Here is a 16,482-nt window from a genome sequence, read left to right on the forward strand (position 1 = left end):
CTTTCAGCTTATTTTTGAGATTCATCCATGTTGCTGAAGTAGCAGTAACTAGTTCCTCTTTACTGCTGAGTAATATTCCATTGTATGGATATGCCACATTTGTTTATCCATTCACCCTCTGGTGGAAATTTGGATTGTTTGTGGTTTTGGACTATTATAAATAAAGCTGCAATAAACATTTACATCAAGACTTTGTGTGGACCTAAATTTAAATTTCCTTTAGGTAAATACCAGGAGAATTGTTGAGTCATATGCTAAGGGTATGTTTAACTTGAGATGTAACTGCCAAACTTTTGTTTTTTAAAAGATCACTATGCTTAAAATTAAGGTCAGGTGCAATGATGATGAAGACACTTTGAAATTAAAGTGCATATATACACATTTCTATAAAACTCTAGGACGGGAAAAACTAAGCTGTGGTAATAGAATCAGATAAGTTGTTGCCTGGTGGTAGGGGATGAAAGTGAGGGACTGACTGTGAAGGGGTACAAGAGAACTTTCTACGTTGATAGAAATGTTCTGGACCCTTACTGAGGTGATAACTGGTTACACGGATCTATACATGTATATACTGAACTATATACTGTGCATTTTCTTTCTTTTTTTTTTTTTTTAAAGATTTTATTTATTTATTTGACAGAGAGAGACACAGCGAGAGAGGGAACACAAGCAGGGGGAGTGGGAGAGGGAGAAGCAGGCTCCCCGCAGAGCAGGGAGCCCGATGTGGGACTCGATCCCAGCACCCTGGGATCATGACCTGAGCCGAAGGCAGTCGCTCAACCGACTGAGCCACCCAGGCGCCCGCGCATTTTCTTTTTAAAAATAGTGCACTTTTTTGTTAAAAATTATACCTTGATGAACTTGATATCTTAAAAGTTATTATTATAGGGTATATATAAGAGATTTTACCCAGTAGTTAGTGGGTTTGAGTCCATCTATGTTGTTTTGGCCAGTTTTATTTGGAGCTAAGCTTCAAGACAGCTGGCCAAGATTAATGGAAGGTCACTTAACAGAATGGAGGTGACTAGCCTACAAAAAGAGACGGTTTTAAAATGAATTTGTTTGTCACTGGTGCTTTTAATCTAGTTAAGTAACATTTATCTTTGGGTTGAGAGATCAAGTACACACATAGAGCAGTGATTTTCACGTGGTAGAGGGTGAGCGGGAATATTAGAATAACTTGAGAGGCCTTTCTTAACTATAATCAGATGAATTTCCCAAGAGATTCTTTTTAAAATTTTTTTATTTTTTTAAATTTGAGTATGGTTGACCCAAGAGATTCTAGAGAGCTCTTATAACTAATGGGAGTAGGTCATATCCCACTAGGGTGCAGTAAATACGATTGAGAACCACTATTCTATAAAATAACTGTTTGTACCACTAGTCAATAATATTGTAATAACTTTGTATGGTGACAGTTGGTAACTACACTTATCATGGTGAGCATTTTATAATGTATATAATTGTCAGATCACTGCATTGTACACCTGAAGCTAATACTATATGTCAATTATATTTTAATAAAAAATCATTTAATTGAAAAAAAGAAATGCAGTGTGTTTATTATACTTTCTAAATGGACAATAATGCATTAACTGCTTTAGAAAGAGAAACACCCTTCTAACAGAGTAATTTTGATGCTTTGGTAACTGATCTCCCTTAGTTAGACCCCAAGATTCATAAAATCAGCAGTTTTGAAATTGGAGGGAGGCAATGGTCATTCACCATCATCTATCAGATTTCTCTCATTCTGATCATGAGGCAACTGAGCTTCAGAGGGGCTAAGTGATTTGTTAATAACCATGCAGTTAGGAGTACAGCTAGAAAGAGAATCCAGACCTCCTCACTCTCAATGATCTATTATCCCTAAAGCAGTGTTTCTCAATCTTTTATCATTACTGTCTTCTCAAAGAAAAAAGTTAAAAAGTAAATATAATAAGAGAAAATAACTAGCAAGGAATAAAATATTGTTGGGTGGGGTTGAACTTTGTGGGGCCTAAACCCATTGTACTATCTAAGTACTATTTAAGTTTTGCTCCCTATTTGTACCTATTAAGGTGATACTGTTACCACTGATAATGCATATTCTAGACTTGCCCTCATACAGTATATTTCAATGAAATGATGAATAAATTTCTTTGATCGGAATCATAAAACACCTGTGAATTCTGACTTAATGAGAAAGCACCAGCTAGGAATCATAAAACACTGAGTACTACTTTATGGTTCCACTGCTGACTAGTTGGGGATTTTAGACAAGTTTCTTATCTTAGGGGAATGTGCTTTCATTATCATTATTTATTTATTTAAAATTTTTTTTTTTTTTAAGTTTTGGATATAGTGTTCAATAATTCATTGGTTGCGTACAATGTGCTTTTAGGCAGTACCTGAGAATGTGCCTGCACTGGTTCCTCCCAACAGTGTGAAAACTGCCGACCTAAATAGCACCCAAGTAGTCTTCCAGCTCTGACAATCTGTTGAGTCTGTGCTTTTTGGTTTGAATTCTTAAAGATCTTAAAGGCTAAACAAAGTAACTATAATCAGAATCATGCCAATTTCTGATTCTCTGTGTGTTATCAACCATGGACATGTATGATCCTGAATTAAACTCAACAAAAAGTTTAACTTTGTCCTCTTCCCTAAATATTTTGCAAGGAGCTCTGCTAACAAGGTGCAAAACGATGTTCTAGTAACTTTTATTTTGCTGGACTACTCAGCAGAAGTGGTTTTACAGAGCAGTGAAATACTCAAACTTAGGAGTGGCTTTTGACGGTTTAGAGTAGAGACTATGGATAATCAGGGCCTGGATAACTTGAAAGTATCCCTAGCTGTTATTAATGAAACAGCTGCTATATGACGTAAGGTCTCACTCAGCACTAATATGATTATGCTGATTGTATGTGCATTAAAGAATGGAGAAGATTAAATGCTGTTTAAGGATTACCTAGAAGCTGTTTGTAATGATTAGAAGCGTTATCTCCTACCGCTCCACTGGGCTGTAAAGTTATTAGAGCTCCCGAGGCAAGTGCTCTTAGCATGATCCCACCGTGACACTAAGCCTTCCATATGAGAAGAATATCAGAGTCTAAGAAATTTGCTTAATACCTATATTCTAGAAGAATTTTAATAAGTCATACAAATAAGATGTTACATAAATACCTAGACCCTAATAAATACCAAAGCAAGCAACCAGGCTGAAGTTATTAATTCAGGACTCAGAGGCAGTCCTATCCTTTGTCAGTCCATGGAGGATGGGCTTCAGGAAGTCTGTGAGCCCTCTGGAATCAAATGGAAAACTGTATTTGCCTATATGCACTTTTTGCAGAAGGTCAAAAACATTTTGGGGCCTAGTGAAAAGTTAACCACTCATAGCTTTGACAGGTATCTTTCAAAATTAAGACATATATTTAAATTCACAGAGCTGCAGCTATATGAGGAATCATTCACATTTTTAAAAAGTGGGTTTCTTTAAAGACTAGACTCCAGTATATACAGGATTTTTACAGATCACTATCTACCTGGCTACCTGCAGGGATGCCATGGGAATCTCTACAAGTCTGTGGCTCAGGCCACTTAAATTTTCTGTCTCTTAAGATCATGTCTGGTAATTCAGGACTTGAGCTAATCCTGATCATGAGATCATAAGGACTGGGCAGGACTTAAGTAGAACTGTTTTTAGGAAGGATTACCCTTAAGCCATTTCAAATACTTAAATGAATATCTGAAGAGATGTAAAAACCAACTATAAAGCAGGAAGTTCATTACCTGTCAGTATCTCCGTATACAACCCTAGCGCCCCATTTCTTGGTATCATTCACCAGTTTAATAGCTCGTTCCAAGGTCTCTCTGGCTTTGTGAACAATACTATCACCAACCTGTTGGTACAAACACATTGGAAGTAATTTCTTAACATAGCTTAGTATAAATCAATAGACTTTAACATAGAATACTTTTCATTACTAAATATTTCTAAAATTGAAATAAGGAGAAAAGAATAAAAAAGAAAACAAAATAGTCTTCAGTGTCAGCATTCCTTCTGTAAGTACTCAAGAAGAAAATAAGGTGAAGAATTTAAAGAAAGGAACCAATCAATACACAGATTCGCCTGTGAGTGTATTAGTAAGTACAAAGGATTGCACTTTACACAAGGTACACAGCTTCATAATTCCTGGAAGAATAAGCCTTGTTTATTTAAGGACTTTCTTATATGCCTTTATAACTAATTAGCCAGGAAATTATTCTGTGTATGTGCATGAGTGATTGTATGTGTATCTTTCAAAATTTTTCTGTTGTAGTGTTATGATAATTTCTTTCAGTATCATTAAAGTTAATACTGAACTTTAATCTCAGTGATTGGTTATAATTTTTAGATAATACAGAATACAAAGAAAAATTTATAATTATATGATGGAAAATATATTACATGTGTTCGATTTAAATTAAGTAGGCAGATATATGTCTAATAAGGGTACTTTCTTTTAAATTTTTTTTTAAGATTTTTATTTATTTGACAGAGAGAGAGAGAGTACACGCACACACACGCACAAGCAGGGGGAGCTGCAGAGGCAGCAGCAGACTCCCTGCTGAGCAGGGAGCCCAATATGGGGCTCCATCCTGGGACTCGGATCATGACCTGAGCTGAAGGCAGATGCTTAACCCACTGAGCCACCCAGGTGCTTTTTTTTTTTTTTTTTTAAGTAATCTCTCCACCCAACATGGGGCTTGAACTCATGACCTCGAGATCAAGAGTTGCATGTTCCACCAACTAAGCCAGCCAGGTGCCCCTAACAAGGGTACTTTCATTGGTCATCAGTGAGTTTAAACAAAGATGATGGCATAAACTAACAAAACAAAAAGGTGGTAGAACTTGACAAATGTGACAAACTAATTATATTTTACAGTTAAGTAAATTAAGGAGACCAGCATAGGGCTGCTGCTTCATTTATTAAACTCATAAAAGCTAAGGGTTGGGGAAAATTGCCCTTTGGCATAAATGGAGCATTCCTTTTAAAATTTTAAAGTAAGAATCATGCACTTTTGTGTTCAGAAGCAAACAACAGTTATAATCATCCTCCTTTTACTGTAAAATTTCAATCACCTCAACTAAATGTAGGATCGGGTAAGTGTTTAAAAGGCTGTTTATAGGGACGCCTGGGTGGCTCAGTCGTTAAGCGTCTGCCTTCGGCTCCGGTCATGATCCCAGGGTCCTGGGATCGAGCCCTGCATTGGGCTCCCTGCTCAGAGGGGAGCCTGCTTCTCCCTCTCCCTCTGCTGCTCCCCCTGGCTTGTGCTCTCTTTCAAATAAATAAATATTTTTAAAAAAAGGCTGTTTATGGTTGCTTTAAAAAGGAAATATTAAATGAACAAAGGAATAAATTTTTAAAAACTGGTAGGGGCGCCTGGGTGGCTCAGTCGTTAAGCTTCTGCCTTTGGCTCAGGTCATGATCCCAGGGTCCTGGGATCGAGACCCGCATTGGGCTCACTGCTCAGCGGGAAGCCTGCTTCGCTTCTCCCTCTCCCACTCCCCCTGCTGTGTTCCCTCTCTCGCTGTGTCGCTCTCTGTCAAATAAATAAATAAAATCTTAAAAAAACCCCAAAAAACTGGTAGCAGAAACTTAATTTGGGTATTAAGAATCATGAACTCGGGGCGCCTGGGTGGCTCAGTCGTTGGGCATCTGCCTTCGGCTCAGGTCATGATCCCAGGGTCCTGGAATTGAGCCCTGCATTGGACTCCCTGCTCCGCAGGAAGCCTGCTTCTCCCTCTCCCACTCCCCCTGCTCTTGTTCCCTCTCTCGTTGTCTCTCTCTCTCTAATAAATAAATAAAATCTTAAAAAAAAAAATCATGAATTCTATTGAGAACTTTAGTGCAATAGAAAATCTTGAGAATGTGAACTATATCCTGAGACATTTAAAAAAAAATCATGTTATCTAGCTGAAATTCAAGTTTGAATAAAATGTTCAATGTCATCTGTTGCCACTTTCAAAACAAGATTACACTTTAAAATATGTGACAGCAAACAGCTGGAAGGGTGAGCCATCTAGTGTCAGAGTCAAATATGCTTTTGAGACATACACATACTGATCCTAAATGTCTACCTGCCTCTACCTACTTTGATCCATTTAAGTTACACCTGGAAGAGTCAGAGCTCTTGCAGCTGCCCCCAAGACCGTGCAGTGTGAAGGACTCAGTGGCAGGAGTGCGGGGGTGGGGTGGGAAGAAGGAAGGAGTGGTAATTAAATTAAAAGTGATTCTGCTACTTTGTGCCATGGTTCCTAGTTTGAAGAATACAGGGCTAAGAGATTAGATTTAAAAAGAGGAAAATGACTGCTTTACAGTTTAGGCAATGGTTGGGATCCTGAAAAGTCATAATGAGAAAAATTAAAGTAAAAATTCCCTGAAAATGAGTGTTGGCAAAGATGTGGAAAAAAGGTAATCCTTGTGCACCACTGGTGGGACTGCAAATTGGTGCAGCCACTATGGAGAACAATATAGTGGTTCCTCAAAAATTTAAAAACAGAAATACCATGTGATCCAGCAATTTTACTACTGGGTATATATTTGAAGGAAATGAAAACACTAACTGTAAAAGATACATGTACCCCTATGTTCGTTGCAGCATTATATACAATAGCCAAGACATGGAAGCAACCTAAGTGTCCACTGACAGATGAAGGGATAAAGAAAATGTGGTATATACACAGTTGACTCTTGAACAAAACAGGCTTGAGCTGTATGGGTTCCCTTATATGTGGATTTTTTCAATAAATTCAGTATAGTACTGTAAATGTATTTTCTCTTATGATTTTAATAACATTTTCCTTTAACTTAACTATAAGAATACAGCATACAATACATATAACATAAAAAATATGTGTTGTTTATCAGTAAGGCTACTGGTCAACAGCAGACTACTTGTAGTTAAGTTTTGGGGAGTCAAAAGTTATTTGTGGATTTTCAACTCTGTGGGGGGGTCAGTGCCCCTAACCCCCACATTCTCCACGTCTATGGTTTATCTCTTCACACTTGAGTGTTTTTTGCAGAGTGGAAAATTATTTTAATGAAGTACAGCTTATCAATTCTTTCTTTCATAGACTGTGCCTTTGGTGTTGCATCTAAAAAGCCATTACCAAATCCAAGGTCATCTAGATTTTTTCCTATGTTTATCTTCTAGAAATTTTATAGTTTCGAGCTTTATATTTAGTTCTGTGATCCAATTTGAGTTAATTTTTGTGAAGGGTATAAGGTCTGTGTCTAGATCCACTTTCTTGCTTGTGGATATCCAGTTATCCCAGCAGCATTTATGGAAAAGACTATCTTCTATCTTCACTACATTGTATTACCTTTGCTCCTCTGTTAAAGATCAGATGACTATATTTATGTGGGTCTATTTCTGAAATCTCTATTCTGTTCCACTACTAATTCTTTGGCCAGTACAACACTACCTTGATTAGTGTAGCTTTAGTAAGTCTTGAAGTCAGGTACTGTCAGTTCTCTGAGTTTATTCTTCAAAATTGTGTAGTCTATTCTAGGTCTTTCACCTCTTCGTGTAAACTTTAAAATCAGTTTGTCAATATCCACAATATAACTTGCTGGGATTCTGACTAGGATTGCACTCAATCTATACATCAATTTGGGATGAACTGACATCTTGACGATACTGAGTCTTATCTGTCAACATCTACCGATATCAGTATCTTTCCTTTTATTTAGCTCTTCTTGCATTTTTCACCAGTTGTGTTGTTTTCCTTATAGAGAGCTTATACACACTTTGTTAGATTTATACAAAGCATTTCATTTTTGGGGATGCTTAATATAAATGGTGTTACATTTTTAATTTCAAATTTCATTTGTTCATTGCTAGTATATAGGAAAGTGACTTTTGTTGTATTAACCCTGTATTCGGCAACCCTGCTATAACTGCTTATTAGGTTTAGGAGGATTTTTTGTTAATTCTTTTGGATTTTCTACAGAGAGGATTATGCCATATATAACAAAGACAGTTTTATTTCTTCCTTCCCAATCTGTATACCTTTTATGTCCTTTTACTTGTCTTACTGAATTAGCTTCCAGGTCTTTTATGATGTTGGAAAAGCAGTGGTGAGAGGGGTCATCCTTGCCTTGTTCCTAATTTCAGTGGGAAAGATTCAAGGTTTTCATAGCTAAGTATATTAGCTGTAGGTTTTTTTTGGGTGGATATTCTTTATAAAGCTGAGAAAGTTCCCCTCTTCCTATTTTACTGAGGGTCTTTATGATGAATGGATATTAGATTTTGTCAAATGCTTTCTCTGCATCTATTGTTATGATCATTTGGCTTTTCTTACTTAGCCTGTGTGTGATGTGACGGATCTCATTAGCTGATCTCTGATTGTTATATCAGCCTTGCATGCCTGGGATAAATCCCACTTGGTTGTGATGTATAATTGTTTATATATTGTTGGATTTGAGTTGCTAATATCTGTTGAAAATTTTTGCATCTATGTTCATGAAAGATATTGGTGTGTAGTTTTCTTGTAATGTCTTTGTTGGTTTTGGTATTAGGATTATGCTGGCCTCACAATGAATTATGAAGTATTCCTTTTGCTTGTAATATCTGAAAGAGATTGTAGAGAATTGGTACAATTTTTTTCCATAAATGTTTGGTAGAATTTACCAGTAAACCCGCCTGGGTCTGGTACCTTCTATTTTGGAAGGTTATTAGTTATTAATTCAGTTTCTTTAATAGGTATAAGCCTATTCAGACTTGTTTTCTTACTATATGAGTTTTGGCAGATTATATCTTTTTATTTTTTTAAGATTTTATTTATGTATTTGACAGGAGAGAGAAACAGTGAGAGAGGGAACACAAGCAGGTGGAGTGAGAGAGGGAGAAGCAGGCCTCCCGCTGAGCAGGGAGACCAATTCAGGGCCCGACCCCAGGATCCCGAGACCATGACCTGAGTTGAAGGCAGACACTTAATGACTGAGCCACCCAGGCGCCCCAGATTAGATCTTTTAAATAATTGGTCCATTTCGGGCGCCTGGGTGGCTCAGTCGTTAAGCATCTGCCTTCAGCTCAGGTCATGATCCCAGGGTCCTGGGATCGAGTCCCACATCGGGCTCCCTGCTCGGCGGGAAGCCTGCTTCTCCCTCTCCCACTCCCCTTCTTGTGTTCCTGCTCTCGCTCTCTCTCTGTCAAATAAATAAATAAAATCTTTAAAAAAAATAATTGGTCCATTTCATCCAGGTTATCAAATTTGTGTAACGTCCATGGGACCTGAAGTGATGTCCCCTCTTTCATTTCTGATATTAGCAATTTGTGTCTTCTTTTTCTTAGGTTGACTAGAGGCTTATTGATTTTATTAGTCTTTTCAAAGAACTAGCTTTTGGGTTCTGATTTTTTCACTTGATTTCTTGTTTGCAATTTCACTGATTTCTGATATAATTTTTATTATTACTTTTCTTCAGTTCACTTTGGCTTTATTCTTTTTCTAGTTTTCTAAGATGAAAGTTAGATGATTAGTTTTAGATCTTTCTCTTTTTTTTCTAATGTGGCTTCAATACTATAAATTTCCCTCTAATTGATGCTTTTGCTGATTCCCACAAATTGTGGTAAGTTGTGTTTTCCTTTAGTTCAAGATACGTTAAAATTTCTTTTTTTTTTTTTTTTAAAGATTTTATTTATTTGACAGAGAGAAACACAGCAAAAGAGGGAACACAAGCAGGGGGAGTGGGAGAGGGAGAAGCAGGCTTCCCGCCGAGCAGAGAGCCCGATGCGGGGCTCGATCCCAGGACCCCGGGATCATGACCTGAGCCGAAGGCAGACGCTTAACGACTGAGCCACCCAGGCGCCCCGATACGTTAAAATTTCTTTTGAGGTTTTTCTTTGACCCATGTGTTATTTAGAAATGTGGTGTTTAATCTCTAAGCATTTTTTTCCAGTTCTCTGTTACTGATATCTAGTTTAATTGCATTGTGATTTGAGAGCAGACACTGTGTGATTTATATTCTTTTAAATTTGTTAAGGTGTGTTTTATGACCCAGAATGTGGTCTGTCTTGGTGCACGTTCCATGGGAGCTTGAGAAGAATGCATATTTGGGTATTGTTGGATGAAGCAGTCTATAAATGTCCACCATATTCAGTTGATGGTGCTGTTGAGTTCAAGTACATCCTTACTGATTTTATTTTTTCCTATATGTTGCCCTTGTTTTGTTCCTATTTTTGTTTCCCTCTCTTTTTCTGCCTTTTGTGATTTTGACTATTTGATATTGCATTTTCTCTCCTTTCCTACACATCAATTATATATCTCTTTTTACTTTTTATAAAAGTGGTTGGTTGCCTTAGATTTTGCAATATACATTTACTTTCAATATACCACTTTCAAATACTACTATACCACTTCACAGTAGTGCAAGTACTTTATAATGATGAAATAATCCAATTCCTCCCAACCCTTTGTCATTCATTTTACTTATACATAAGTATACACATAAATCATACATAATCAAATACATTGTTGCTATTATTTTGAACAAATTGTAATCTGTTAGATCAATTATGAATAAGAAAAATAAAAGTGTTTATTTTACCTTCATTTATTCCTTCTCTGAGGCTCTTTTGTTTTTTTTATGTAGATCTGAGTTTCTGACCTATATCATTTTCCTTCCCTCTAAAGAATTTTTTATAACATTTCTTGCAAGGCAGGTCAATTGGCAACAAATTCCCTCAATTTTTGTTTGTCTGAGAAAGTCATTTCTCCTTTGCTTTTGGACAATAATTTTTCAGGATACAGATTTCTAGGTTGGAGTGTTTTTCTCTCAACATTAAGTGTTTCATTCCATTCTCTTCTTGCTTGCATGGTTTCAGAGGAAAAGTTGGATGTAAATCTTATCTTTGCTTCTATATAGGCAAGGTGTTTTTTTTCCCCCCTCTGTCTTCTTTGAGGATTTTAATTTTACTACTGATTTTCTGTAGTATGAAAATGATATCCCTAGGTTTAGTTTTTTGAGCATTTATCCTGTTTGCTGTTCTTTGAACTTCCTGGATCTGTGGTTTGGTGTCTGACATTAATTTGGGGAAATTCTCAGTCATTAGTGTTTCAAACATTTTTTTCTGTTCCCTTCTTTCTTCTCCTTCTGGAATCCCTATTACGTGTCTGTTATACCTTCTGCAGTTGCTCCAGTTTTAGGATATTCTTTTTTTAGTCTTTTTTTCTCTTTGCTTTTTAGTTTTGTCAGTTCTGATTGAGATTTCTTCAAATTCAGAGATTCTTTTCTCAGCCACATCTAGTCTACTAACAAGCTCATCAAAGGCATTCTTCATTTCTGTTCAAGTGTTTTTGATATCTAGTATTTCTTTTTGGTTCTTTCTTAGTGTCTGCATGTTTCTGCTTACATTGCCCATTTGTCCTTTCATGCATGTACTTGATCCATCAGAGCTCTTAGCATCCTAACAGTTGTTTTAAATTTGCAGTCTGATAATTCCAACATCCCTGCCACATCTAAGTTTGGTTCTGATGCTTGCTCTGTCTCTTCAAACTGTGTTTTTTGGCTTTTGGTATGTCTTGTAATTTTTTTTTGATAGATGGATCAGGTAAAAAGGACTACTATAAATAGATCTTTAATAATATAGTGGTAATCTGTGGGAGGAGGGAAGTGTTCTATAGTTCTACGAGTAGGTCTGATTCTTTCAGTGAAACTGTACCTCTGGACTGTGGACTTCACATGCACTTTTTTTTTTTTTTAAAGATTTTTTATTTATTTGACAGAGAGAGCACAAGCAGAGGGAGAGAGAGGGAGAAGCAGGCCCCCTGCTGAGCAAGGAGCCCAATGTGGGACTCGATCCCAGGACCCTGAGATCATGACCCGGGCCGAAGGCAGCTGCTTAACCGACTGAGCCACCCAGGCGTCCCTTCACATGCGCTTCTGTTTTTTTCCCCCATCTTTGGTGGGACAGGATGGCTAGAGTGGGCTGGCATATTTCTCCTCCTACACATGGAAGGCCAGAGCACTTGGAGCTGGGTATTTCCCTCCTCTCAGGTCAGTTAGACTCCAGTTAAATAGTGCCCCTGAAGGTGGACCCTGTTAAGAACAGAATGCTCTGATGTATTTCAAAATGGTTCCTTTCCCCTCCCTGTGCCAGAAGCACAGGAGAATTTTGTGTGTGTGTGTGTGTGTGTGTGTGTGAGAGAGAGAGAACACCTTTGAGAACCCGGTTGAGCTCATAGAGGTAAAATTCACAAAACTGTGGATGACTGGGTCCCCTGGAGTCTTAAGCTGTCAGATTTATCCACACTGAACCTCCAGCAATTCATCAGTGATAGTTCAGGTTTCCCTGCCTCAGCACTGGTTCCTACAGAGGTTTGTGCTCTTGGGTTTCTGCTCTTGTGAGTTGTGATTCTTTGTATTTACCTACTGGGCTCTTCAATTTTGGGGGTAGTGGTTTGCTCTGTGACCTCACTTCTCTAACAGATCTAAGAAGAGCTGATTTTTCAGTATGTTCAGCTTTTTACTTGTTGTGGGGCGAGACTGACAATTTTGAGCTTCTGACATGCTGGACCTGAAACTGAAAGTCCCTTGTACAAGTTTTTGAAGTTTATTCTGCCTATTGTGTGCTGTGTGGGGACTTTATCCTTCTACTGCTTTTCCCTTTCTAAACTACTACTAATGTGGTATACTACAATGTTCTGGCCTTCATTTGGCATAAAAAGATCACCAATAAAACAAATCTACTCTGTTCCCAATCACTAGTAAGTTACTGTATTACTCTTGTCACACTATATTGTACTCATGTTAAATTAACACCTTAATTTAGTAAATAGCAAAAAATTAGTCTTATTCTGTGAAAAGTGTCTTTCAATTGCAACTACCTCTGCAGAACAAAGGTTTTGCTTTGTATCTACTGGTACATTAGTAAACATATAATGTTTGGTCATTCTGACATCTGGAGAGGCCAACCTAACAGAGATCTGTCAATACATTAAAAGGAATTATTTAGTACGAAGGTTGTTTTAAGTGCTGCTATAAACGTGACACTAAATCTCATGCTAGTAGTTTGCTACCGTATGCTCATCTAGATATGTAGAAAAATGTGTAAGATAAAGAGTTCTCATACAGAAAAACCCCCAAGCCCCTAAGATTTTGTATGTATACAAGCTCCAGTTTGAGCAAAACTGATCTTATGTCATGGAAATGAAACTTTTTAGTCTAAACAAAATACTTCAATCAACAGATATTCATTTAATGCTGCTTCAGTCTCTTGAAAAAACTACAGATTTGTATCACTTACCTCAATGCATGGCATTCTCCCAGAAAAATTCGCAGCTGTATAGCCAAATGTGACATTTGCTATAAGCTTAAGTCCTAGCTGACGTGCATCAAGCATTCGTGAAAGGGCTCTGTCCTGCTTGTAAGCCTTCATTGATTGCTTCACCATAAGTCTAGTCTTCAAAATTTCTTCAAGCATTCTTGGTAGGACACCCTTTCTTACTGAAGGCTATCATAAAGAAAAAAAGAATACTTAAAATCCCTTAGAAGTTATAGATTTAGATAATTAAGAAGGAAGCACAAAGTTTAACAATGGCCAACTGTCATGAATTGAAACATACTAACAACTGAGTGGCCACAGGGCCAGTGGCCATCAATACAAAATCATCACATTTTCTTTCCTTTGAAGAGGACTTTTCTCCTAAAAGGTTCCTGTAATGTTTATAAATCTAATGTAGCACTATTATGTGAGTTCAGAGACCTCCAGGTAGGAGGATGTCAACTAATGCATAAGAGACCATACAACAAGTTCAGAGGGAAATTTTTTTCAAAACTTTGATTCAAACCCCCACTCTTTCAGAAAGACACACGGGATTTGTATCACTCATAACAAACCTCAGTTTTTAAAGATCTCATCCTAATGACCCCACACAGTAATCTGCATGGAACTCCATTTATCTACCTTGGAAGAATGATGAGCTGGGTTGACTCTGCTGACATTCAAACCTGCAGTTCCAGGGACTCTAGGTATTTCAAATGTGATGCTTAGACCACTAAGCCATCCCCTCCGGCCTATATTTATTAGCAATCTGGAAGAGGGGATGAATAGTGAGGTGATAAAATTTGTTGATGCCAAAAAAAAATCATTTGTATTAATCAAGACTAGGGAGAATTTATGAGAAGTCCAGTAGGAATGAAAACCACAAAACAGTATTAACTTTGAAGATGATTCACAGACACGTGCAAGGTAATGCATGTTGGACTGAACAATTAAAACCTTAGGTATAGAATAATCACACTTCTGAATATTAAAAAACCTTAGTTTTATTAAGCTTTACATTTTGGGTCAAAATGTAGATGTAAATTTTAAAAATACTGTTAAAGGAAGATAATATAACAAGCCACTACATATGTGACAACGAAAACATATTCTAACCTCTAATTCATTCTGTGTACCTTATGAAGCAGTCATAATGTTTAGTTAAGATGTAATATATGTCATTATGTTAAAGAGGTAATATTTTCCAAAAAGGAATAGGTCATGAAGTCTCTGGTGAGAATTTTCCTCCTATCTAAATAGCTAATTTTAGGGTACTCTTTGAACACAGCAACCTCTTACTGGTAGAAAATTATGCTACTTTTGCTAAGTACACCAGAATGAATCTGAGGGCTCGTGGGGTCCATGCTACCATCAACTGCCCTACTGTACCATGATTATAGTCAGACTCACTGGTAAGGAAATAGAAAAAAAGAAAAAAAGGAATGAAGTTGGCATAAGAGAGGCAATATAATCTTCTCCTAGATCACTCTCCTATTTGTCTTTAATTTATTCATTTATGAGGCTCCCTTTGGTCTCTTTTAAGGGGAGATAAGGGGAGAGAAAAAAAGAGACCCTATTATTAGTTTGGATATCTTAAAATGCAATCAATAAATATATTAGAATATCATTTCTAAGACAGTCTTAATTTAAAATAATGTAGAACAATTAGAGTTTACACATTAAAGCAATTTAAATCTTGTAAGTTAACACTGTTGTGATTGTCAAATAGCTATTTAAGTCTCAGATTCTAATAGAGGTCAGAAGGCATATATGCACGTTTATTTCTTTCAGTATTTCATTAAAAACTAAAATCTAACAGTTAAAAGACTTTAAACGCAAATTCATGCAAAACAAGGTAATTGGTTTTTAAAAAATAATTTCTTAGCAGATTCATATATCTTTACTTTTTAAGATAAGATATTCAAGCAAACTTTTTTTTTCTTTTCTTTGTTTTATATGCCAACATATAATCTAAATCATCAGCTCTCCAAAGGTTAAGCCACAGTCGATACCTTTCACTTACAAGAGAGTATTACCTTGACAAAAGCTATTCCATTGGGGGACACTGTGATATCATGCCTAATTTGGTAAAGTAAATCTGGAGGTACTCTTAGAGAGGTACAGCCAAATTTGAACTCATCATACCTATTAAGAAAGAAAACATTAAGCACATACTTTCGCAAATCACAGAATAGCGATACTAGACAATTTTAGGAATCTTTTTAACTCCAGTAGAAATTCATTTTCAAATATCTAAACATGAATTCATTTACTTAGTAATTTGTCTATTACCAAATAGCAGTTCTTCAGTATTCACAATTTATTAAAAGAAACATTTCTTAAATGGCATTATCCTAAAACTTACGGGTAAAATCTATACTGAAATACCAGATTTCAGCTCAACATATGACCATCTTACACTAAGTTCCTTAAAGAAAAATTTAAGCCTTAAATAGAAAGATTTTAAATAACTTTTCCAAATTTCTGTTCTTAATAAAGACAGGATTACCAATATAATTTCCATGAATACTTTTTATGAAGGAACGAGTATACTCTAGACTAACACTATACCTTGTTTTTTTTAAGATTTTATTTATTTGACAGAGAGAGACACAGTGAGAGAGGGAACACAAACAGGGGGAGTTGGAGAGGGAGAAGCAGGCTTCCCGCTGAGCAGGGAGCTCGATGTGGGGCTCGATCCCAGGACCCTGGGATCATGACCTGAGCTGAAGGCAGGTGCTTAAAAACTGAGCCACCCAGGTATTCCCATAACTTGGTTTTAAATACACAAAAATCATTATAAAGGAAGACTCTGTATTTCTTATGAGAAGAATACTCCTTTGAACATTAAAAATGTTATTCAGTTTATAAAATTTGGTTGACATGAATAAATACAACCCAACATTTACCAATTTAACTTAAAAATATCATTGACCATTTCTAAGAGGTCAAGAAGAGGTGACAGCTGGAGATAGGAGATCATAATCCTCAAACTACACCACTGAAAAGTGATTTATATCAACAAATTAAATGTAACTCTCATTTAAAGAGACCACAGATGTACATGGAGAATGAAACAAGTAAGTTGCAAGACTGATCTATTCATGATCTTCTTCATGAGTCATCCATTCATGATGATGAATTAGTCATACAGTTATCCACATCCACATCAATTAGTAAGTTAACTACAAAGAATGA

At 36.6% G+C, this 16,482-nt stretch overlaps 1 protein-coding gene across 5 annotated transcripts in view; it reads right to left on the minus strand.

Annotated features, from left to right (window-relative positions):
• Positions 1–16,482, minus strand: part of REV3L (REV3 like, DNA directed polymerase zeta catalytic subunit) — a 181,663-nt gene that overhangs the window by 20,197 nt on the left and 144,984 nt on the right. For 4 of the 5 annotated variants that reach the window (XM_034991840.1, XM_034991838.1, XM_034991839.1 and 1 more), the window contains exons 24-26: positions 15,321–15,429; positions 13,267–13,473; positions 3,766–3,875 (exon numbers count right to left, since the gene is read on the minus strand). In XM_034991840.1, coding sequence (XP_034847731.1) covers positions 3,766–3,875; positions 13,267–13,473; positions 15,321–15,429 — 426 coding nt within the window. Of the gene's footprint in view, positions 1–3,765; positions 3,876–13,266; positions 13,474–13,926; positions 14,054–15,320; positions 15,430–16,482 lie in introns of those variants that run through there. The other variant, XM_034991842.1, reaches the window with a different exon arrangement.

Source organism: Mirounga leonina, unplaced genomic scaffold (genome assembly GCF_011800145.1).
Source record: "Mirounga leonina isolate KUSES-001 unplaced genomic scaffold, KU_Mleo_1.0 Mir_53, whole genome shotgun sequence".
NCBI lineage: Eukaryota > Metazoa > Chordata > Mammalia > Carnivora > Phocidae > Mirounga > Mirounga leonina.